General features: G+C 42.4%; 1 protein-coding gene across 1 annotated transcript in view; it reads right to left on the bottom strand.

Annotated features, from left to right (window-relative positions):
- CRMP1 (collapsin response mediator protein 1) overlaps nucleotides 1–24,589 on the bottom strand; it is a 37,316-nt gene that overhangs the window by 2,608 nt on the left and 10,119 nt on the right. Inside the window, exons 4-13 of the mRNA XM_009072710.1 lie at nucleotides 23,329–23,493; nucleotides 18,392–18,453; nucleotides 16,911–16,991; nucleotides 13,538–13,606; nucleotides 11,449–11,569; nucleotides 10,219–10,375; nucleotides 5,965–6,106; nucleotides 4,194–4,364; nucleotides 2,806–2,985; nucleotides 170–335 (exon numbers count right to left, since the gene is read on the bottom strand). Coding sequence (XP_009070958.1) covers nucleotides 170–335; nucleotides 2,806–2,985; nucleotides 4,194–4,364; nucleotides 5,965–6,106; nucleotides 10,219–10,375; nucleotides 11,449–11,569; nucleotides 13,538–13,606; nucleotides 16,911–16,991; nucleotides 18,392–18,453; nucleotides 23,329–23,493 — 1,314 coding nt within the window. The remainder of the gene's footprint in view (nucleotides 1–169; nucleotides 336–2,805; nucleotides 2,986–4,193; nucleotides 4,365–5,964; nucleotides 6,107–10,218; nucleotides 10,376–11,448; nucleotides 11,570–13,537; nucleotides 13,607–16,910; nucleotides 16,992–18,391; nucleotides 18,454–23,328; nucleotides 23,494–24,589) is intronic.

The raw sequence follows: 24,589 nt of genomic DNA, 5'->3' as shown, positions 1-24,589 counted from the left end.
TGTGTGTGTGTGTGTGTGTGTGTAGCTATATATATTTAAGTGTATGCATGTATATGAGTCTACAGAATCCTTTCATATTTGATGAAAGCAGTAATTATAATTGAAAGTTATCACCAAAAAATCCATACTCATGGCTTGAAAATGTTTCTCATGAGTCAGGCTGACTTACCTGATAAGCTGAAATTGGATTGGTGGAGGTTTCTGATAGGTGGGGGTTGATTTTTGGCAGGGGAGGATTTAGTTGAGGGTGCAGGAGTTGCATATTTTGGCGTAGCTGGGATTTCATACACAGGCCCATCGTACATTCCTCTGGACACTCCTTGCAGTCCTCCCACCTAGATCAGGAGGCAAGTAAAAATGCAGACACTGAATGCTCTGGTAATGCTGCCTAATGATACTCTTGCCTGTATGCAGAGAGCACTGAGCACAGAGCTGTACTCTGCATAGGCTGAATTAAAAGCACATCTGTACTTCAGACATAAAGCAAAGCTCCCTCCATTTTTAAATATATATAAAATTATGATAAGATCCTTATCAGGCTTCCTTCACAATCCATGGGGAGAAATGGGACTCAAAAGAATAACAGGTCTGACCAAAGATGTTTATTTTAAGTAAGATCAGTCACAGTCACATCTTCTCTCTCCATTCAGTTGCCAAATCAAACTTGGGTTGTTGCAAGACTGTACCAACTGCAGCAATTTCCCTCCTACCTGTATTCCCTCTGCTCCTCCCCTTAGGAGGTCTCATTCTTTTTATAAGAGCTCATTGAAAAGTGGTGGCAATTTTAAAATTAAATTTCAAAAATTTCTATTTCTTGTCATCACCTAGAAAAGTGATTATATGCTAGACTGTGGCATGGGACCCATCTTACAATACCTGTCAATAAATTCTCTGTCACTTGAGCTCTGATATCAGTTGGAGATCTCTATAGTTTTTCCCTGTACAATCCTTACAAGGAATATGAGAAAAGACAATCAACAGAACTTCACTGGCCTTTAAGGTCTAGGAATCTAGGAAATAATATTTCAATGAGAACAGTTCCAATTTTCAGAGAGAGCCTGAAGCCCTTGAGTTGCAGAATCCAAAGCTCATCAAAAAGATCAGAAATTTGTGGCTTACAAGATTATGGTTTCAGAGGCATTTCCCCAACAGGTTAAGAGTGAAATTAAAATACCGTAGAGAAGGACACTATTCACAGGGTTCAGTCCAGCTCTTAACAGAAATCAATGCACTCCCCTTGCTCTTGGTGATGGGACATCAGGCTCAGAAGAGCCACCGTCTTCAAGGCTGAGTCAAAACTAATGCACAGAGAAGAGAGCAGCTGCTGATCACAGCAATTAATCCATCTTCCAGGGACCCACACTGGCACGAACTCATCCTGCTATCCCTGCTCCAAGGATAAACTGATACTGCTACCCTGTGCCAGTTCAGCTTTGACTCCTCTGTCAGGCACTGACACGTTCATACGACCATCATTTGGGGTTTTTAAATATTTCTAACTGATAAAATTGGATAGTGGGAAAAGGACATGGATCGACTCCCCCTTCCCCTTGGCAGGCAGCAGAGGGAGCTGCAGGAGCAAAAGTGTCAGTGCCTTTCTTTGTTTGCACACACTGCCCAAGTATCAAAGATCTCAAAAGTATCAAAGCCAGGTTGGATGAGGCCTTGAGCAACCTGCTCTGGTGGGAGATGTCCCTGCCCAGGGCAGGGGGTTGCGACTAGATGATCTGTAAGGTCCATTCCAACCCCTAGGATTCTATCATCTCCCAAAATCCAGGCCCACTTGCAAGACTCAGGTAACTTGGCTCAGTTACATTTGTACAAACTCCTGCTACAAGATGCTACTCTCTGATACTTTATGTCAAAGTGCTGCTTTCAGGGTTTGAATGCCACACCACTAATTTATATAGCACTCCCAACTAAACACTTGAGCAGTGAGTGTGAAGAGAAGGTCCATGTCATCTATGTGGATAATGTACAAACAATGCAATACTTCGCAAAACTTTTGCAGATGCAATTTGCTTTTTACTGTCTTTTCTCGTAAGAAGTGCAGACAGAATTTGTGTAATAAATGTTGAAAGATAAAAACTATCAACCTGCTCCTAGACTTCATTTCAGCTGCCACACTCCCAGACTGTCTCATTACCTGTCCTCACACAGCAACTTTCTTGCTCAGTGGCAAGAAGCAATTTCCAAATAACCCTAAACTAGTGTGCAGCCAATTGGTTTTAAACAGAGCAGAACTGATATAACTCAACCAGAACTGACACAGTCTTAATCATGGTTAGTTCCCAAGCTTTTTATTAAACAAAAGGTTTCTGAGCCATGAATGCTGCTAATTCTCAGCTCAGCAAATGCACTACCAACAGTTCAGAGATGCCCAATATAATGAGCATCCCTGGCCTACATGCTTTTCTTCTCTGCAGCGTGGCAGTTCAGCATACAATTTAAAATTCTGTTTTTATTCTGCCTAACTCTCCTCCCAGAGAAGCTTTATCTTTCCCTGAATTTTAAGTGAAAGTAAATTCCTAGCTGAAAGTAAACATTATTCCATCTCCCTTCAAGAGCCTGCACAGCTGGACGTAAGAAAATTATACCCAACTGGCAATTATATGCTCTACCCACTGAAGCTTAGTGTTAATTGAGTTAGATCCACTTGCAGAGGAACTAGTTTTGTGGTCATTTTTTGAACAAGGCATATAGAGGCCATCTGATACACACTCATAATAGCACAATAACATTAGAAACTACTGTGGATCCAAGAGGGTGTGGCTAGAAAGAAGATCAAATAGTATCTGACATTACCTTATTCCTGATTTTGATGCGCTGGTAAAGATACTCAGGGAAAGGTTTGCGAGGGATGAAACGTCCCATTCCCTTATTTACATGCAGATTTCCATCTTCAAACACAATCTTCCCTTGGCTTATGACCACAAGTGGGGCACCATGGCACTCCATTCCTTCAAAGATGTTGTACTCAATGGCCTGAGGATCAACCAACATAGTCACTGCAAGATCTCTTTCGGTTAGTAATTCATAATCTGTATTTGCAGCCATAGTTTTAGACAACTGCCATTAAAAAGTGTATGAAATTGTTTCATCTGAAGGAAAATCAATGCATTTTGATAGGAAATTATTTTACAGGATCTCTATGATCAGACTTTCCTAGATCAGACTCTTCCTTTCTATTTCTCAGGCTTTCTCTCACTTGTTTTAGAAGACTTGCCATATTTATCCAGAGCCTCTAGAAGTGTGATAGCTTTAATGAGCAGGAAAATTGTGACTCAGCTGCTGGGTAGCCAGAGGACATGGTCCCACCACACATCTGCTGTGACTGGGTAAGCAAATATCAGAGGGGCCAGCACACATATTTCTATCTGAGAAAGCCCAGAAAGGACCAGGAAAGCCTGAATCCAAATGGGAGTGACAAGGCACGTGATTATTACTTTCTTGAAAATACAAAGAGTTCCCAGGACAAAGAAATAGAAAATGAATCACCTAAATTTATTTTTTAAAGGTTTCTAAATGTTTTTGCCTTTTTAATATAAAATGCATTACAGGATTTCCAGTAAAACTTTTGGAAGGATTCCCCACTATAAAAGAACAAAGCACTGAGCAATAAGATAAGAACTATGAGATAGATAATGTGTAAGACAAAACCTGTCACAGTCAAAATCAAAGTGACTATCACTCACAGGTACTCTGCAATAAGGGCAGAGAAATACATGACAAAGTTCTGGAATTAAATAGCAAATTCCATCCATGGAGCTGACTAGAGGTGTATTATCAAAACATTTCATCATCTCTCACAGTTTAGAATATTGTTGATTGAATCAGGCAATGTATAATATCAGGTAAGGAAAAAATATGAGCTGGTTTAAAATTTATCCTCACAGCCTTACTAAGCTCAGATGAAGAGCTGCTGGTTCTCACCCACTTACAGATCTGCCAAAAGCAGCAAAAATAAACAGTGCAATGGTATGTGCTGAGAGAAAAGAAATCCTTCCTGATCCCAAAGCCTCCAGTGCAGTGTTTCAGTGCTTTCATGTCCTGACACATTTACCCATTTCAGACTAGGAGTAGGCAGTTTCCCCACTCCTCTGTATCTGTTCATTTGGTGTTCACACGAATTAGACCAACAGCTGAAAGCAACACTGACATTTCTTTTTTCTTGGTTTTCCCTTTCTCCTTACCGATTTATGGCTTTTGGCTGTTATAGTCTTCACCTTATCAGGGTCCCAAATAACAACGTCAGCATCTGATCCTACAGCAATCCGGCCTTTCCTTGGATATAGATTAAAGATTTTGGCAGCATTGGTGCTGGTGACAGCTACAAACTGGCTCTCGTCCATCTTGCCTGTGGCCTAAAAATAATATGATTTGAGCAAAACGTGCTAACAAAGTGGAGATTTACTACTGAGAGGACTGAATGGTCGGGGAGATATTGCAAAGCATGTACTTCATAGATAAGGTGATGTCACATGAAACAGATTTTATCACACAGGACTTTATACAAGGCACATTACTTGGGAGTTTCAAGTAAATGAATGAGTTACTCCTGGCACCCCAAAGAACAGCCAATGAAACCTTAATGCAGATGACACCACCAAGGTGCTCAGTCACCTAAGGTTCCTTTCTCCACACACTGATGCCAAAGTGTGTTTTGTTGCTCGTCCTAGTAATTTCCAGGTAAATGTTTAAACTATTTTAAAACAGAGAAACTTATATGAGTATTATGAGATTAAACAAAGATTGAGATTCTAACACTTGTAGAAATACTTAGTGCAATTCAAGTCCATTCCATTGTTAGTATTTCCAAACCTATACACCTAAGTAATACAGTGCCAGTTATAAAGTCCTAAGCTGGAGAAAGTCACCAGTAACTGAACTTTGTAAACAGTCAGTGACGGTAACAGCAACTGTACACAACAGCATTTTGATTTCTCAGTACAGTACTCTGGGGTCTTCCCTGGCGATGAGCAGTAACAATGGTCTAAGGAAGAACAGCAGTGCCTAGCTTCTTAGTATTAAATAAACACTTCTTTCCTGTCTGGTAAAACATGAGATTTGCAAAATATAAGCTCTTGGGTGGTGCAGGACTGATTGTTACCACTTGTAAATCCCATGTTGCAGCCCTTGCTGCAACTCCTTCCCCCTGAGGGAGTAACATATGAGTAGTTTCACTGGCTGGCTGCACTTTGCTTGCTTCCCTGCTTTGCTCCTACTTACATGGCAGGTTTCTGAAGCTGCTTTGTGCTTGGAATCTCAATGGCAGGTCGTGAAGAAAGTGGTTATGAAACACAGTCTGGGGGAAGTGCTCAGCAGAGCACTGTAAATACTATCACTTCCCAGCACAATGCACTGTAAGGTAATGAGGCCAGGGGTGTGTGGGTGTGTATGTGGAGACACAATAGAGGGAGAATATCATTATACATCAGGATCCACGGAACCATCAACAAATCACTGACTTACATCAGCAATACTCCACTGCAAAATATGCCAGTATGAATTACATGCAATGTTCTCCTGCAAAGCAGCTCATGGTTTCGCCTCCGGCTCGGCTGCCATCCCTTTGCAATTCCTCAAAGATGATGAGACACTTCCCAAACTCAAACAATCCATTCATCACATTTATATGAGGTCCACTTCAAAACCATTAAACTGCTCCAGATACTACATCTCTCAACAGCATCTGCTCTGACACAACTGGAATATAGAGCAGTGGAGTCTGGGAAGCCTCAGGTCTAATAAAACACAATCGTGGTGCAGTGTCAGAAGTGAAACACATCCCTGAGCTCAAAAAAACTGGAGGAGGATTTTGAAATAAGCAATTTGCCGTGCAGTAGCACTCTCTTGGAATTCCCAGATATGTATCAGAAAGCCACTGACCAAGAGTCTCCTGGATTTCATTATTAACACCCAATACTATTTCTTTAAAGTCCATAAAAGTAAATAATTACTTACTACAGCCTTGTCCCAGACAACAGTCATCCTTTCCTCAATTCCATTGACCCCTTCAGGAATCATGGTGAAGTTGTCCTTTCCAATGGCTTTCTGGGCAGTGCTATATGGGCAGTGTCCACTTCCAGTCACCTGCAGGTCCCCACTGTGGAGTTAGCACACAGAAGGTTTAGACCAGGCACCACCAAGGTGACCTTGGCATCACACAGGCTGTGAATGGACCTTTCACGCCGAAACACCACAGGCACAGGCTGTAAATCATGTCAGCAGCATTTACACGTTGGATCCAGATAACCGAAGAGCAACAATGGCATTGCACATCTCCACTTTCCCCCAGGAGCATCCTGAACTCCCAGATTACAGCCCCCTCCGGTTTCAGGCTGCTTATCGACAGAGATCAGGCAAAAACCCACTACAAGGACAAAGGATTATGTCAGGATTAAGGAAACGATCAGAAGCTTGTATGACATATCTGCCACTCTCCAGATAAATTAATTCAGAACCACACTGAAAAATAATGGCAAATTTTGACAATGCAAAGCCATGAGCATCAAGCTTGTTTCTCTGCACTTCTCTCCTGCACATATATTTGACATGAATACTTCTCATCTGACCTTCCCAAACTGAACCGTGAAAATAAAAAAAGGAAAAGTTTTTTTATCAGGTAGGCTCTAATTAAACAATGAAAGGTACAGTGCAAGTCAAACACATGCTCTGGATTTATCTAACTTAAAGGTTTTATGCAGAAAAAAAGCATAAAGAGCTGCCATGTGATAAAGCTTTTGTTTAAGAAGTTGTCTTTTTCAGCCTAGAGAAGATTTCTTTTTGCAGAGAGCATAACTGGATCACAGCTGCTCTTGGGAATAAGCAGGAAGAACAGGATCAATACATAGAATCTTGCAAAAACTGAAGGACAAAAAAGAAGACAGGGTCTCCAATATCCACAGGAAACAGGTGGTATTTTTAGCTTGTGATGAAGCTTACAGGAGGCAAGCACATTAAAACTCACAATGTTTTCTCTTCCATCGCTCCACAAGGGAGATGTCCCTAAGAGCCCATCATCCCTTTCTTTAACTGATTATATAACTTCCAGCTCTGAAACATCTGAATGATTCTGGCCCACAAATTCAGATCCAGCAAGCTAACAAATAGCTAACAAAGAAAAAAGGGTCACACCTCAGTAATTCTAATGCAATTTCCTGGGCTGCCAGCACTAATGATTGCTGACAGAGAAGAACCTTTGGCCTCTTTTCTGGTTCTTCCCCATGCTCACAGCCATCCAGCTTTTAGCAAAGCCAAACCCATGAATTTAACACAGAAAAGGCAGCTATGTTTTAGCTATTCCTGATGATTAATGACTGCCTGGTGTGACTCCATAGGATTAAACCAAATCCATCAGTTAAACACTCATTTATTCTAATACAACAATACAAGCAGAAGATTGCAATGCCATTCCTTCTTCTGTCAGCTAAGCTATCTGTGGCTTACCCTCTCTCTTTTCTGCACTCTGATGGCTACAACCATGAAAACCTGAATGTCACAGCCAGGCCTTGGATCACTGCCCATTTCCCTGAGGTTATGCTGTGACTCCACCACACACTAATTCCGACACCTCAAAGATAAAACTGACTTGCTTCCTCTGAACTCTGCTTTCCCTCTCCTCTGACATTTAATGACATTTCATGACATGAACTGCACTCCCCAGTCAAATCAATAGAATAAGACTTCAGAAGCTGAAACATGTTGCTCAAGAGATGCCCCACACCTCCTGGTCAACCACATGAGCACTCCTACTGTCTGAATATACTGCAGAGAAGCATCACATCAGCTAAAAAACTGAGACACAAGAAGGGATCACCATCAAATAAATACCAGACCAATATTTTGACATCTTACTCTTCCCCATAAACAAGGCTTGCATGGCAAGTTACATCTTGAAGCACCAAGATCTCACATGTGAGAAGAAAAGATGGTATATCACATCTGCAATAACACACAGCCCACCATGGAAGGTGATACCTCAGATGCATGGCCCACAGGTGAGATAAGGACCAAATCTCACAAGGCAAATCCAATCTGCAGACCCCAGGAAACATGATGGATTTTTAAACTTTCAGCTTTTCAGTGAAAAAACAACACTTTCTGTGGGGCAGAGCAAAGCAGGATGCTGTGTGCTCGCAGAGGAAGGATGTTGCAAGGATTTTTTTTTGATGAATGCAAAATACTTGTATCCAAATGCACAGTGCAACAGAAATGTGAAACGCTGTCTTTACCATTGTCCTTGAATAAAATTCCCCATGAATGCAGGGCAGACTGACAAAATATACAGCTCTTTTTTTAGTTTCGCAGTATAGATTTAAAGTATTAAAACTGAAAGCAGGCTAAGCTGCTGTCATTTAAGATCTAGGACTTTAAGCCACTAGGAAAAAAAACCAACCATTTTTGCATGCTTGGAGGATAATGAAAACTTCTGGACTCCTCAGTTTGTCTTTCTGATGTTAGTTTAAAAAAGCAATTATTTGGATTCCAGTTCTAAAAATTCCCTTGCTATTTTAGCTAATCTGCTTTGACCCACATACTATTATTTTGGGACTCTCTTCTAGGGAATGTACATCCGTGTCTGACAGAGTAAAGAGTCAAACATTTTGATACACATTCACGTGTGCAGGCTAAGAGCCTTACCCTCACACAATGAGGTTCACTCTTTATAGTGACAGATCAGACCAGGAAAGTAATTTTTTTTGCCTTGCTCTTGCTTTAAGGAAAAAAAAGCTCAATTATTGAAAACCATTTCTGCCATCACACTGTCACAACAGTGCTTGACCCACCATAAGGAGGGATGTGCACACACTGCAGCAGTGGCACAGTGGACTGACAGCAGTTTCCCATCACACAGATGTGTCCATCCACCTCTAATCACACATATTAGGGCCTTGTGTTACCAGCCACGCTGGCACTGCTGGCCATAGTGTCTGCCTGTTAGTCATGTGCAGGAAATGTTTGCTGAAACCAACAGGTAACTCTCGGGGTTCAATTTCTACTGCTCCGTTTAGAGCATTGGAAAGCCCAGAAAGGGGAGGCAGGAGGTGAGGTGACTGCCACTGCATGGAGTTAAATAAGGTTTGGAATGGTAAGGTGAGTTCCTCACTCCAGTCCTAGCAAATTGTCCTGGTGGGACTTCAGCTGTGAATTTCTGTACCATTTCAGAGCAGATGGTCTTTTGCTTAAGCTAGAGAAGACCCACAGTTGGCTACAGGCAGGAAATACTTTCAGAGATGGGTTTACAGTCTGGGTTTCTGGCAAGGCACTGCCCATGTCTTCTGTTCTATATAAGACACTTCTCTCTCTGCTGTCCACATTCCTTTCACCTCTCTAGTGAGTCAACCTGAAGACAGCTCATATCACTATCCTGTCAATTAATGGCCTCCAGTCTCCAGCCTGTCTCCACCTGAGTCCCTGACAGAATCCTTAGTAATCCACTCTGGCCACTCTCTCCTGACATATCTTCTCTACATGTACCACTTACTCAGGATCCTGCAGCCTATAAAGAGACAAGGCAAGCTAAAAGTAAAAACAAGGTTGCAAGAACTAAACACAAATCAACATGTATGATTTTAGTCCATCCCAGATGAAGGCAAAGTAGCAAGTGAGAAGTTTCCAATATGCAGGAGCTGAAACCACAGAACTCTGCTACAAACACAAGTTAGTTGAGGACAAGATGATTTTCAGAAGGCCTCACAGCTGACACCCCTACACCAGCTTTGACAAGAACTGCACCAGGAAGGTTTTCTTGGTTCTAGGTGTCTCTGCATTCAGAGACAGGACTGGTACCAGGAGCTGTGACTGGCACTTAAAACTGAGTCTGTTCTAACAGATGGAGATCTGTCCACCAGTGAGGACATCATCCCATCATATATTAACAATTCAGCTGGAAAAAAAGGTCCTGGGCTAAAAAGTATCTAGTTGTACAACCCGGAATCACTTGAAAAGCAAAAAGAAAAAGAATTAATCCCTGAATAGCCAGCAGCTGCCTCTTTGTCAAGCTAACCAGGAGTGTCCATGCCTGCTCACCTCACTGACAGCCTAAACGTAAGGATATAGCTATCCCTGGTTTTCTATATCCCTTCTCTGCTGTTTCATGTATGAGACTGGTCTAAAGGAAACCGGGTTGATCCCTAGATGCCTCATCCCCATGTGGCTTTTGCACTTGTCTGATCATCAACCTGTAAAAAAAAAAAAAAAAAAAGAAGGTCTTACCATGCTAAGAGTGAATTTAAGTGATCTGGAGTGGTAGGATCAGGGCTCAGAGGTGGTGAGGTGACAAAAGCTGCAGCCTTGGCCCAGTTTTTGCTCCAGTAATGTGTCCCATCTGTCCCCAAGCTGGCAGTGATCGGCTCTCCAAAAACAAGGGGACCTTGGAGAAAGCAAAGATATATTGGAACTAATTACAACCCACTCTCTCTTCAGCACATTACACTGCTTGCTGCATGCAGCCATGTATAATTCACACACTGCTACACGGCCTGTGTAGCTCCCAGAAAACTAATCAGCCCTGGCTTTGTCTGTTTGATAAAAAATTTATCAGCAGTCTCTCTGAGCTACACATGCTTTTGATCAGCATATTTACAAACGTCCCTGTCTATCCAGAAGAAGACAGTTCAGACCTGGTTTTAATTTGTACTGGTTTAATCACAGCTATGTTCTCTCTGTTGCTCCAATTCAGACTGCACTGGGTGGTGGATCACTTCAGCAGGCAGATGCCTTTTTACTACTCCCAGGCTGGGCACAGCACAAGCAGATAACAGCATATGGTCCCCAGCACCATACTCCAAGTCTCCAAGAAGACAAATACCAAGGCAATAATTTGCTCTTTGCCTTCTCCATATGGCTCATGCACTTTGTAGTACCAACTAGCAGACCTGACTTGCAAATGCAGCTTCAAAAGCAGTTGCCTTCAGGCTCACAAGTCCCTTTTGGGTGCTTTGGAACCTGGATCCCACCACAGCCCCAGCAAGCAGGGTTGACCCACAGTGCACATCTGAGCAGGTCAACCTCCAGCAGGAAGGCCAGGAGTGAGCTCCAGGCATCTCTAACAGCAAGGTCACTGCCCAACCACCCCTCAGAGGATAACAACCTGAAATACCACCAACAGGCATGGATGATGTGCTAGACTCCACTAGGAATAAAGTATCTCCCTCCCATGAATGGAAAGAGAAACAGCAGCCTAAGCGAAAGTAAAAGGGAAAATAGGATAAAGAAGAGTTACAACACAATCTTCATGGGGACAGTTTGTGGGGAGAGCTTTTCAACTGAAAAATGTAAAAGGATTTCCCTTCATCTTTCCCAGATGTAAACATTTAAAATCTGTGACGGTTTGCTAACCTTCCCTATAGCTTGTCATTCGGGTCAAGATGTACATGCTTTTCCACTCAGCTTCTATTCAACAACAAAAAAAGAGAGTTTCAGGAAGAAAAGGAAGTCCCTTACCTTTCTTTCTGGCCAGTGCAATGATATCAGCTGCACTCTTGCTCATCACCTTGGTGATGTACACTGGGCAGTTTATTCGACTGGCAATAGTGATAGCACGGAAAACAGCTTCAGCTTCAAGCTGAGGGAAACAAGGAGGAAAAACTTAACTGTAAAAGTAGCCTGAAGCAAAAATCAACTGGAGGACTGAGGCATCTTTCTCATTGCTCAGCAACAACTCTTCAGGGGTTGATTCTGCTTTTTCCATAGAGAGTGCTGGGAAATAGGGAGCTGACCCAACCTCAAGCACTTCATGCTAGGAGTAACCACAGCCAGGATGTACTTGCTAGTACAGCTGCCCCAGCACAGACACAGCTCCCTGGCTCCATGCACCCCAGGAAAGGACATGTCCAAGCAGCTGATGTGGTTCCTCCTTCCCTCCCTCCCATCTTTCTGCTTCAGACTCCGACCCTGCAGTTGGAAGGAGAACAAAGCAAGGAAACCTTGCCGCAGCTCAGAGACAACCTCTGAGGTCTCCCTGGCAGCTTACACCCTACACAATCTTTACATAATGATGACAGTGAATGCAAAGGATTCTCAAACAGCAACTTCAGCACTACGGACTGAATTTAGCCCATAATCTACAAAAGCCTTTGAAGCATTGCCCAGTAAGTCCCCTCTGTCAGCAAGTGGAAAGGCAATCTCCTCCCCGGGAGCCATCTGGGACGTGGGCACACAAAGTAGGCATCTTCAGATGGAGAAGTGCTTCCCAGCAGCTCTGGAGACTCCTTTCCCCAGCCATGAGTTTTATACCAGATCCTTCCCAGATGGACTCACAGTATTGGCATTTTAATAACTAAAACCCTGTTGTGACTGAAAATCCTGATTCGATGGCATAGAACTTTCCAAGAACTGTGCTAGAAAAGTTGAGCAGCTTAATCCTTCACAGTTTTGAAAAGTACTTCTTCTTAAATCAGACTGTTGCTTCAGGTTGTCCTAAGATTTTTATCAAAACATTTGCTCTAGAAGCCTCAAATGCACCTTCAGAAGAGTAGGGAAGGAGGCAAAGCCTCTGCACCTTAGCACTGGGGCTTGAGGCAAACAGATGCACGGTCAGAAAGATACAGAATTCCTTTTTGGAAACTGCAAATGTGGATTTTCCTTAGGCCCTTGTTCTCATTAAAAGCAAACAATTCTTTTAGAATAATTTAGGTGGAAATTAAACAGCAAAATTAAAAAGTACATAAACAGTTCCACAGAAGAATGCAACCAATTAAGCTGATTCATTTTGCCTTGGGGAGAAGCTATATAAAGATCTGCAAACCACAACAATCTCTTCAAGTTTAGCCTCAAATCCCCAAGACCTCATATTCTTTAGTCTTCAAGGAAAGCAGTTACTTCCCACTACCACCCTCAGCCATCCCATTAACAGTCTGAACTGTGTACATTAAGGGATATTCTCAGGTTGCCACATCCTTCTCATTAAAGAAACCCTTTCCAGATGCCCAAGATGATCCATGCCAGAGCCTGGATTTTATTATAAGAGAGCTGCATAAAATCAGCTGCCTTGCAGCATCTTTCCATTCTCAGGTATTTGCATTTCTCCAGCCTTCATTTCTGCCACCAATGGATCTGCCAGCACAAACATAGATTTATATATGGGTATTTGCATGAGCATGGTGTATATGTACACACACAGGTTTTCAGACAAAGCATTTCAATAAATGCAGTTACTCCAAAGCCTAACCCTCAAGCTGCACTGCTGATTTTTACCCTGATTTTTTGTCATCACAAAGGTCACACTTAAAAAGTACATGCACACCTGTGCCCAGGGCAGCAGGAGCTGTGACTCCTGAGTGTACAAGGACACACTCACCTCTGGACTGAGGGAACACATCTGCTGCTGCAGCAGCAAGAAGGTATTTCAAGCAAACAAGCTGAAAGTACCTGGACTTTTTGGGCTTTGAATAAGGAAGAGGCACTGGGAGAAGCAAACTGCTGCCCTTCCCTGTGCACCCATCCATCATCTGCACATACAGAAGCCAAGCTCCAACACTTATGTGCTTGACAAAATGATTCCACAAACCACAAAATGAGTGAAGTCTCTTACCTCCTCTGGCCTGCTCAGGGCATGTCCCTCAGGTCCAGTGATTCCCATCTCCAGAATTCGCTTTTGTTCCTGCAATGTAGGAGATAAATGCTGACACAGCTCCAGGATGAGACCCTTGCACCAGCACCCTCAGGGAGATAAACAGCCACAGTCTGACTGCTCCTTTTTATTCTGTGTAAATGCAGCTGTATAAGGTCACTACTGGGGGGGGAAACACTAAAAACACTGGCTCTGAACTGGTCCCATGCCACCCCAGTGCAGCCAGCACAGGTCTCTGCTGTGTGACAGAGCATATTTGTGCTCTGAGTCATTGGGCTGCACTGAAAATCTCTGCCCTCCAGAAACACGTACTTGACACAAAGACACTAACCCAGGGAACAGGCTTCAATCAATACACTAAACACTAAGTGTGGGTACTACCAGCCTGAATTCCTTCTTTACTGGCACAAATTCCTCTCTGCCTGCAATCCACAAAGCTCTGTTTCCTTTTGTAAACTTTCAGCACTGCTGACACTTTCAGTTTTCTGTGACACTTTTTTCCTACACAGTGAATCACTAAAATTATGCTTTCAGGAAAGCAAAGCAGTGCCCTCCAGTTGTGAGGGCACTGTGTCCACACCAAAAAGCTCATCTTGGGACAACGGGGATTTGTCAGAAAAAGCATCTGTGTTAGCCCAGCTTCAGAGCAGTGAGATAATTGTTTTTAAAAAAAGCTTCACCTAATTTAAGGCCAAGCAGTGGTATTGGAATTAATTTTCCTTTTTGCAGAAAATGGTGGTCAAACCCTTCTGATCTGAGGCTGGTCCAGGCCTGACACCAGAGCAGAAGTGGGACCAGAGGTGCTGATGTACCTCCAGCTCTGTCCTGTCCTGCTCTAATGAGACCTGTTCAACAATGTAATGACTCTATGACACAAATAAATGTCCCTAGAGGCCAGGATGAAGTTACTGAACATATTTGAATGTGACAAGAGTGGATGTGGCACTTAGTGCCATGGTCTAGTAACCACGGTAGGGTTGGACTCGATGATCTTTGAGGTCTCTTCCAACCAGGTTGATTCTATGATTCTATGAAAAGCTCACACATTACCAACATACTCCAGTAAAACCTAAGCAACTTAACGTTCACATATACTTTAGCCTTTGCTGCAATCAATCAAGGCTGAAGAGGCATTAACAGGGATGTATTAATCTGACTGTGTAAGAATGTTTTGGTTAGAAAAACACAAGGTTTCATAGGTATTCTTAAAGTCAGCTGTTCTGGATCACTAATGCGATGGCTCTAAACAGTGACAGTTAAAGATTTTGGATAATTAAAATGCAACAAAAAAATGAAGTTACTACCCTATAAAAATAGCAATTTGGCACAGAACAGCTACTCACAGTAGGATAGATTTGCATCTAGAGGAAAGTAATAAAATCAGATCATATGATAAAATTACCTACTGTAAGAGGTCTTAATAGTGCTAATAAACTAGAATATTTGTTTGATAAGGTCAAATTTGCATTTTCACCCAGGGCAGTCCTGAAAAACCTATCTTTCTTTCCACTATCCAAATAACCCCTCTAAATATGGGTTGTTTGGATAGTCAATAATGCATATAAATAGTGAATAATGAAAATAAAGCATAAAGAATGATTATTTTATGAGACATGGCAATGGTGAAGAAATATGTTGCTGTATAACAGAATTTACATTTATTTACTACTTCCTCTTTTCCTAATAATTTTTCTGTCCTGTATGTTCATATTCCATGGCTGAATATTAAGGCTCATCAGAGAAAATGTAACTGTAACAGATTTCTATCAGAAATGCAATTCCATGTGTGTGCCTTGATTTTAATGGGAAATGCATCAAAACATCACAGGTACCATTTGATTTGTTTTATTTTGCCATTCCTGCAGTTATATTGACCTAATTCATTTATTCATTTTCATTCTACTGGATATTTTATGTCGCATTAAAACTATAAATTAAGCATTTAGTAGTTTTACATCATGCTAAACTTCATGAGAAAACAGCTTTTTTCTCTCTCTCGAATCCAACTGAAGGTTTTCACCTGGTTTCAGTGGGGGAAGGACATGACCTCACTGTATGTGCCTGCTGACTCCTTACTAGTAACTTTTGAGCCCAGTGGATATTTTGGTCAAACTCAAAGTTAAAAGGCAGTTCTCAAAGGGTGTAAAATCTAACCAGGCAGGTAAAGGACAAAACTCCACAGAGAGAAAACCAACAAAACACATCCATATGGGCAAGAAACCTTACACACTGCCCAACCACTCAAATGTTCCCTTGAGGTTCTTCTCCCTTATCCATGAGACAAGGTGGCTTCCCTTGCCCGGATCTCAAAGACAGCTTTAGCTACTGTAATTTCCCTGCCAGCTCTGCAGCCTAGTCCTTAGCAGATAAGCCAGCAGATAAGCAGCTCAGCAGATAAATCAGATGGCTCACTCGGAGCCTCACAGACCTAAGAGGGGCTCAATACATGTACAAAGGATCAGAGGAGTGAGACATCTCTGCAACAGCCTCAGAAGATTCATCTGTCACAGATGTATAGTCGTAACAACACCCACCCAAACCCACCCCGTCCATCTTAGAGGGGAATTCTGGCCTCTCAAGGACCAGCAGGAGGTTTACTATCCACTTCTGTCCTTGGGTCACCTCTTTCAGTGTGCTGTGGCACAGATCAGAGCTGTGGCACACTCCAGTGTGAGGACAGGAGCTACCAGGGGACCTGACCTGCAGAGACTGTACTGGGGACCCAGAATGTTTCAGTGGAACACACTAAACTTGAGCCCAGTTCTGATACGTATCTTCAAAGTGCACAGATTACACTTAAACACACAATTCTGAAATGTTCTGAAGATCACAGTAGTTCTTACTCTCAAACTTCAGAGATTTATACGAATATTCTCAAAAATAAGTAAGTTTGTGAGATTTACTACCCACTTCAAACTCTCTGTGCTGGTTATACTGTTACCTGCAGTGAGAAATCGTAGCATAAAGCTTTTCAGCTCCACTTTTTGTCCCCAAAATCTCTGAACAAGGCTTTACATTGTTCTGCTTCACTTGTTTCTGCTGGATTCAGAAGAAATCTTGCTGTCTGCCCTCCTTATCTAGTCCTCAGCTGCTGCCAAGGCAAGGAGCTGCTTGGATCTCTGCCCTACCTCACAGATGCTCTGCCAGTGCATGAAAAAGGACCTCTATTCTCTCATCTCAGGCTTTATACCAGTGGTGTGTAGGGCATCAGGCTCAATCAAGGCTCTTTCAGGGTGTTCCTTTCTTCCTACCCACTCCCTGACTGGAGTATTTTACTTCTCCTCTCTTGAATCTCTCTTCTCACAAAGTGAAGCAAAAATGACAGTTCACTCACCTGAGCTATCAAGTCTCCATTTTCAGCATGGACCAGGATAACAGCCCCAAGACTTTTTAGAAAGGTAAAGGCTTCATAAAGCTGCAGGTAGTACAAAGAAGGAAACACTGCTGAATAAGGAAAACACATTACTTAACACTCAGACCTCTCTATTCACCTCAGTTTTGCCCCTTCTATGCTGGTAATCATCTCAGTGAATAGCAAATTATCTCTCTTCTACACAGAGCCTGAGCTTCACTGCTTGGTGTTGACTTACCCACCCCAGTACACACCAAGCTGCCCCCAGGACAAGCATCACCTTCTCAGAGCAGATGTTGAGCTTTCACCAACATCTTTAATTCTGCAATTAAAAGCTGCAATATTTTCTCTAGCGCATCCTTTTTTTTATTGCTTTCTAAGATTCAACACCCATCCATAAAGGAGGGAAATAGTTGATTCTGTTGCTTTTACTGTTAATTTCTGAGCACAGATCCACTGAAACCCAGTTCCTTTTCCAAAAAGTATTCAGCTAATGTGTTCCTTGGTTGAACCAGCCTTGAGAAATGCGGGAGCCCAGTTTTCAAACACAGATTAAATACTGAAGACATAGTTTGTTCAGTGTCCACTTTTGCACTAGGGCACTCCAGGCAGCGTTGAATGGGTTGCAATACACAGATTGCAACATGCACATTTAAACTAGGTAACAGCCATCAGTCCACCCACACATTAAGTATTTTGATGTATTTCTCTTTGCAGTTCCAACAGGGAGTTGAATTTAACAGCCACTGCCTCTCAGAGAGCATTTGTATATTAGTATGTCCAAAATTCCAATTAAAACCACATGTATTGGAGGTGTAACAACAGTTATTTAAGAGACCAAGAGCTGCAGCTCTGGGAGTAAGAAAGAAAGAAACATTTTCTCAACTGAATAAGCAAACATTATTATTACTAACAGATGCCATTGTCCATTCACAGTGGGCCTGATACTTATGAACGGGAAAGCTGAAGAGTCTGGAATGTGTAATGAGCTCTGGACAAACAAGCTCATTGTTATCTCCTACCCTAATGAGAAAAGGACACCTCCCCCAAAGAGCAACTCCATTTAGCTGCTTGTAGCAACCAAGAAACTCCTGGACCCTCAAAACTGCCACTGCCTTGAGTGGTTCATCTTTTTCTCCCTCTCTGACTTGGGGTTCTTGAAAGGCAATAGCAAAATAAAACGAGGGCAAAATCCTGAGCAGAGCTGAGTGGCTGCAGTACTGGGAAACTCCAGAAAATCTCTACAGGGAATGAGTGTCACACACTTGAAGAAACACGTGCAGGTATTCCACACAGCTCAGCACTGACCCTCCAGAGAGAAGTCCCCCAGCACACATTTCCCCCAGCACCACTCAGGTCAGTGGGAACCTTTCTCTGAGCTGCAACCTCAGCAGCTCGTCAAGTGTTGGGAGATGAGAGAAGACAGGACAGATGGCAGCAGTGCAAAGCATTCAGAGCAATACCTGGCTGTCGGACATTTGGTAGAGATCTTTGTATGCCATGTAGACTTGGAAAGAGTTCACACCTGTGCCAAGACAAAATTCAGAGGTGGATTCTTAAATTATACTTGAACAAAAAATGCAGGAGAAAGAAGTCATAGAGCATGTCTGGACTAGGCTTTTCACCAGTGATTACCAAAAACAAAGCATGGCTCCAGAGATGCATTACAGCTGCTAGGCCTTGAAGCCTAGATACCCTCTTCTCTGAGGGAATTTATTGGACACTGTGGTTTGCTGTGTTCAGCCCTGGAGCAGCTCAGCCACCACTGCAAACAGGATTGCTTGTAGCCAAAGCACAGACAAGTGATAAAGCAAGCACATCAAGTTTAATAAACCTTGCATAGGGTTCTGTGAATCACTGGTTTGCTTTTTAGGTTTCCTCAGCTAATCAGGAAAACATTTCAGCTTGACCTACACTGTGATTTTTAGTAGGCAATAGGTAAACTTCTAGTTAAGTTCCTCCAAGGTGCTGAATGTGTATACAGACTTGCTTTTCCTTGACCTTACAGCCCAAAACACCCAGTGTAGTGATGGTAGACACTGGGAAGGAGCAGAAGCAAAGCCTGAAATCAGTTACACAGGCAGCTCACCACACCTCTTCTTCCATCTTCCAAAGATGGAAGGATTTATGCTGGCATTCATACAAAACCATGAAAGACGACAGCTTCAAACTTCAGAAATCTGTAAGGAATGCTACTATAGAGCATTGGTTGCCAAGAACCAACTGTATTCAAATCCCTACAAGTTTTGCTATTTGTTTCAAAGATTTGGTTATTTACACAGCTTCATATTTTCACAGAAGGAGAATCACAAACATCTTCTGCCCATAATCCTGCACATATGAATTCATATTATCTTATAAATTTGCCTTACTCTTTAAACTACTGACAAGATCCCCAGTTTGGTACAGGGACCAATCTCTAGCTTAAAAGAAAAGTAAATTCTAGGGTGTCTAAGCTGTGTATGCTGCATTTCAAAATAGCTGTGATGAAAATTGTGATTCCTGGGGCAAGAAGAGAAATAAAGAGATCTGTTCATGTTATTCATATCTACACAAAATGAATAAGGGTCTCTGATGAAGATATAACTCCTTCATGAGTCTAAAATGAGCAAATACATTCCCAGGCAGAGGGTATGACTGCACACACACAAAGAGAATTTGTTCATTCACAATTACAGGACTAAAATACTCCAGGATAAAACCTTGAAATGATCCCTGGTATTATATCTTCCTGCTAAGTCCAGGCAGCTCAGAGAAATACAAAGCAGGAGCTAGCCCTTCCTTGCTGACTTCCACGTTGAGCAAATTCCACCTGCAATGTGGAGTCCTGTCCACCTATAAGCTTATCCTTTGTTCCTGTTTTCCTATTTCTCAGGTTTTCAGAAAATATGTGTGACCTTTACTAAGTGTAATCCCTCCATCTATTCCTCATTACAGTTTCGAAGTACTCAATATGCTCCTTAAAACCTAAGCTTGACTATACCTTCCCTGGGGCTAGTGCTTGCAGCCTCAAGCCCCCAGCCCCATCTCCCTCCAGCTGATCACAGCAGCACTCAGCACATTTGCCTTGGAGGAAAGCTCAGTTTTCTCTCCACAAACCCACCCCCTGACTCAGATGTCATCTGCACCCAGGAGCCACCTTTCTTCACATGTGACCATAGATGCACAAAGCAATGAGAGATGTGTCAGGGCTCATCCACACCATGTCAACTAGCATCAGTGGTGGCCTGGGACTGAATCCTCTCATACACATTCTGCTGTAAGCAAAGAGCTGGGTCACCTGTTGTTCTCCCTTATCCAACGGGACCTAGCCAAAGGTAATTCATTTAAACACAGTCCTGCAGGAGATAACTCAGCTTTCTCTGGGTACTGTGGTTGGAAGACATACACTTTTTCTTTTATTTCCTTGGAATCTTCTTAGGCTTTCTTCTGACCTTGATAAAATGACTGAGTTTTGCTCCCACTCTGTTTAATGTTCTTACTGAAAGCTAACACTTCCCACAGAAGCAGAGTTATCCCACGTAAACACACATCCATGCCCTCAGCTACCACATCAGACACACACACAGTGGAAGTGCATCCCACAGGTTGCCCTTACAGCTAACAGGAGAGATGGTGTGAACCATCCTGCCTTGCAAAGAGAGTACCTAACACCAGATACCAAGATAAATAACACAAAGTGACATAATACAGGTATCCAAAATTAGACTCTTTGCCTTGATCTGGTGTCTTGACCTACTCACTGGAATTATGCAGCTCTGGTCTGTGGCCTATTAACCTTAATGCTTAACATCTGTTATACCATTACATTCTTTTTAAAGTCTTACTTGCTCTCACACCAAGAGTACTCAACAGGATCTTCTCCAAATTTAAGGCAGGACTACAGGTTTTTTTTGAACGGTGATGAAGTCAAAGGAACCAGTGAGACTCCTGCCAGCAATTTCAGGCTGTTGTTCCTTTGCATATACTGGAGAAGCCCAATCCCAAAATAGCTGCTGAACTGCTACAAGCCTGAGTATTTATAATCAATATTTGGTTCTACAAAGCCTCCAGGCCCTTCCAAAGCCTGTGTCTCCTTAAATTAGCTTTGTATTGATTTAAAACTGATTAATTGTTCAATTATACCTCATGACAAGGCACCTCAACAGCCACTCTGTGGGCTCCTGTTACTCATGCTGATTGCATTAGGCACATGCAGCACTGAAAGGCAATGAGCTGAGCCCTGTCACTCAGCTAACTCATCCACAATCAGCCTAGAACAAATTCAATCCAGATTCCCAGCTGATGAAAACCAGGGTCACTGCACTGACATCAAGTCTATTTGCACCAGCTGGCTCAAATGTTTCCAATTATCAGGAAATACTACCCGTTAATTTGAAAGCCCTTGACGCTGAAATATTTCCTCTTGTGCTTCTGCTTTCATACTCACCCTTACCTTGTGTCTCCTAACACATGAGAGTAATTCACACTGACTGCCTCAGCCATACTGCAGCATCCATGGGAACAAAGGTGAACTCCTGATGCTCTTGTCACTAAAGAGGCCACCAAGGCTCCATCATACATCCCAGTTCAGGATCTGATGAACAGATTGCTGCTTCCCCCAAAGACTGAAAGGCAGGTCAGACTTATATTGAAAACTCACATTTCAATAGTTGGAGAAAACTATTAACCTAACTGTTTGCATCAGGCTTTTAATGTAAGCCCTTAGGCAAATTTGGGAGTGCTGAGCCATCTGTGAGCTCTGGAAAACAGTATTCAACCTTTGAAACAAGGCATAGTATACTTGTCTGAGAGTACAGTCAGCTAATATACAGCAGTGGATTCATGTTAATGCTGATTGCTGGGAAACAGCACAGATTTGGCACAACCCGTGTTGGCAGATGTCATCACCTTGTAAAAATCACCTATGTTACAGAGACCTATGTAAGACCAGCCACAGTTTCACTAAATTATATGCAGCCTTGCTAACTGCAGTGTTTTGTTGCCTAAAACCTGGTTATATAGCACGTGTACCACTAGCATCCTGTGATATGGGATAAATTCTCCTAGGTGACTGCACCTCCATGGCATCTCATGGCAACTGCTCACTCAAAAATATCTTTTTCCTTTGTTTTTCTTCTTTGATAGTACATTTCTCCATAAAGAGAATCTTTCACATCTAAGTCATCACTAGCACTACACATTACAAAGGATGCTGCATACACACACCACATAGGTTTCCCAACAGAAAGGTCATTCTGATTTACCCATGGAAACTGAACAGCACTTCAGAAAATATTCCCTAATTAATATCCATACATTTTCAAGGAAAAGAATCAAGTGAAGAATATCGGAAAATATATGTTTCCGGAAAGGAAATCCATGCCGTTAGGCATAATTTTAAGGATCAAGATCTAAGATAGGGTTTTCTGAAGGCTAGATTCGATTGTCCACACATGGGCATCTGATGCCACCAAGGTGCCCTCCATATATGAGACTGCCACACTGAGCTGGCATGGATGGAAATGCATTTATGAGAGGTTTCATCTGTGCTACTCTGAAATGGTACCTAGAGTCCAGGTAGGGTAATCTGTAGAATCTGACATGATAGTAGACCTGTAAATGGAACTCAATCAAGCCTGCAAGTGTCTTAGATTTCTAAAAAAGTGACCTGTTTTTTGTAAGTGTTGAAGCAAAGCATCTTCTAGTAACTTCAGGGAAAGCCACTGGAGGTGAAGCACTTGAGAAAATCAGGACATTTAGCTACCTAACTTTAGCATCTCTTTTCTATAATACCTTCAACCTATTTTTAAAACACAGGGGTGTTTTATTTAAAAAATTGAACCTCAGCAAGTAAATTATCCTAAGCCATTGCCGAGAAATGAGATCTAGCCTGTGGTGACAGCTTCACAGACACACATGCCCTTCATATCTGGCCTTAATTTGAGGCAGCTGAATCACAGATTCCAGTCTAGTTAAAATCTGAAATGCTACCTTGAAATGTTTTGTTTTCTCCATTCATTAAAGAGGGGATCTAAGGTGACTGGGCTGATTATCCTTAATGCTGATCTCTGAGCTTTACCTTCAAATAAATCTACCCATGCAATGCCTGAACCTATTTCCACAGGCAGAAGCAAGCATGAAGTGATGCATTTGTATCTGACAACCTATGCATCTTAATTTTCCATGCCTATATTGGGGTAAACCTCCTTCCTCCATAGGCCTTGCTGCTGACTAGCACTAATACACAACGTTTTAGGTCCATTTTACACAGCAGCAAGTGAAAACACAAGTTCAAGGTAGTGCAGAACCTTGGGCAGCATAACCAGTGCCTGTGCATTCATTAAAATACTTCAAAATTTCACCTCCATATGATATATCAATAAAGCCCAAAAAAAAGTAGTATTTTTCACTCGCTAACCTTTGTCTTGCACCAGTACTTCCAGCTCTTCTCGAATCCCATCATACCAGCTGGTGATGTCCACATGGAGAGAGTAATCACAACAGGATTTGGTATCAGCTGCCTCATGCCACTTCTCAAAGGAGGTCAGTAAACTCGATCCAGGTTCTGGAAGCACGTGGTCAACTGAAAAAGAGATTCAGTGCCTGTTACTTGGACAGCATGCACACTGCTCAGACCTCCTCAGTGCCTGCCAGTAAGCAGCCTTTCAGCATCTCAGCCAAAACAGAGGCTGGGACGCAGTTTGTGTGTATGCAGTAACTTTGGGGTGCCAACCACATCCTGCTGTCCCAGGTGCAGCAGACTTTGTGAACAGTCTATACTAAAGAAGAGTCTGGCAACCTGGCTTGGTGCAGCATCAGTAGATACACGAAGGGAGAGCCGAACACCTCACAGTTTAGGAAACATTTGTCTTTCCCTTTACTGTGTTCTAAGAGACCACAAGTTCTGGACTTAGATGTATTTCTTGTCTGATGTGTCCATTTCTATGTATTTAAGCCTGATTATTAACCAGCATCTCAGAGTCACTGAACTGGCCCACTCTGCCCTACCAATATCAGTGAAGATGTTGAATGTTTTCTAGGCAGCCAAAATTGAGAATACAGCCAAAGTTCTGAATGGAGATCACGTTGAGCACAAACACTCAGACACACTATACAGTAGACTGAATGCCCTGCAACTATCCATCATCACTGTCTCAAGATGTTCTGCACCTAATGATGCCAGAATGTCTACTGACATAAAATAAAGACATGACAAATGCATATTTACTTCTCTTTGCAGGGCTAGGTCAAAAGTTAGTATGGAAACAAAGTAAGATGGGCTTACCAGTGGCACTTGCAAGCCTAACACTGCACAGCAAGCCTCAGCTGAAGTACAGAGACTGAAAAGAACTACTAGCAAAAGGAATGAACAGCAGCTCATTTTGTGCTTATTGCCAGAGATCCTTTCAGCTGATACCTGCTGCTGAACTTAGGCAACAGATAACACCACTCAGCAAAAAAAGCCACACGCTGATTCAGTGGGAGTAAAACTCGACTGGGAAGCTCCTCTACACAGGGAAGCTGAGACAATTTCTGCCACCTGAACAACTGCCTCACAAAGTCTAACCAAGGCCAAGTCACTGCTAGTAGGAAAGAGATAAATCTTGTCCTGCCATTGGGTAGACAGAAAAAAGGTCCTTAACAACTAGAAACACTTCATCCATCCACCAAGAAAGATG

Source organism: Acanthisitta chloris, unplaced genomic scaffold (assembly GCF_000695815.1).
Source record: "Acanthisitta chloris isolate BGI_N310 unplaced genomic scaffold, ASM69581v1 scaffold18524, whole genome shotgun sequence".
In the NCBI taxonomy this organism is placed as follows: Eukaryota; Metazoa; Chordata; class Aves; order Passeriformes; family Acanthisittidae; genus Acanthisitta; species Acanthisitta chloris.
Note: the sequence above shows the minus strand (reverse complement) of the source record. Positions and strands in the feature narration are given on the sequence as shown.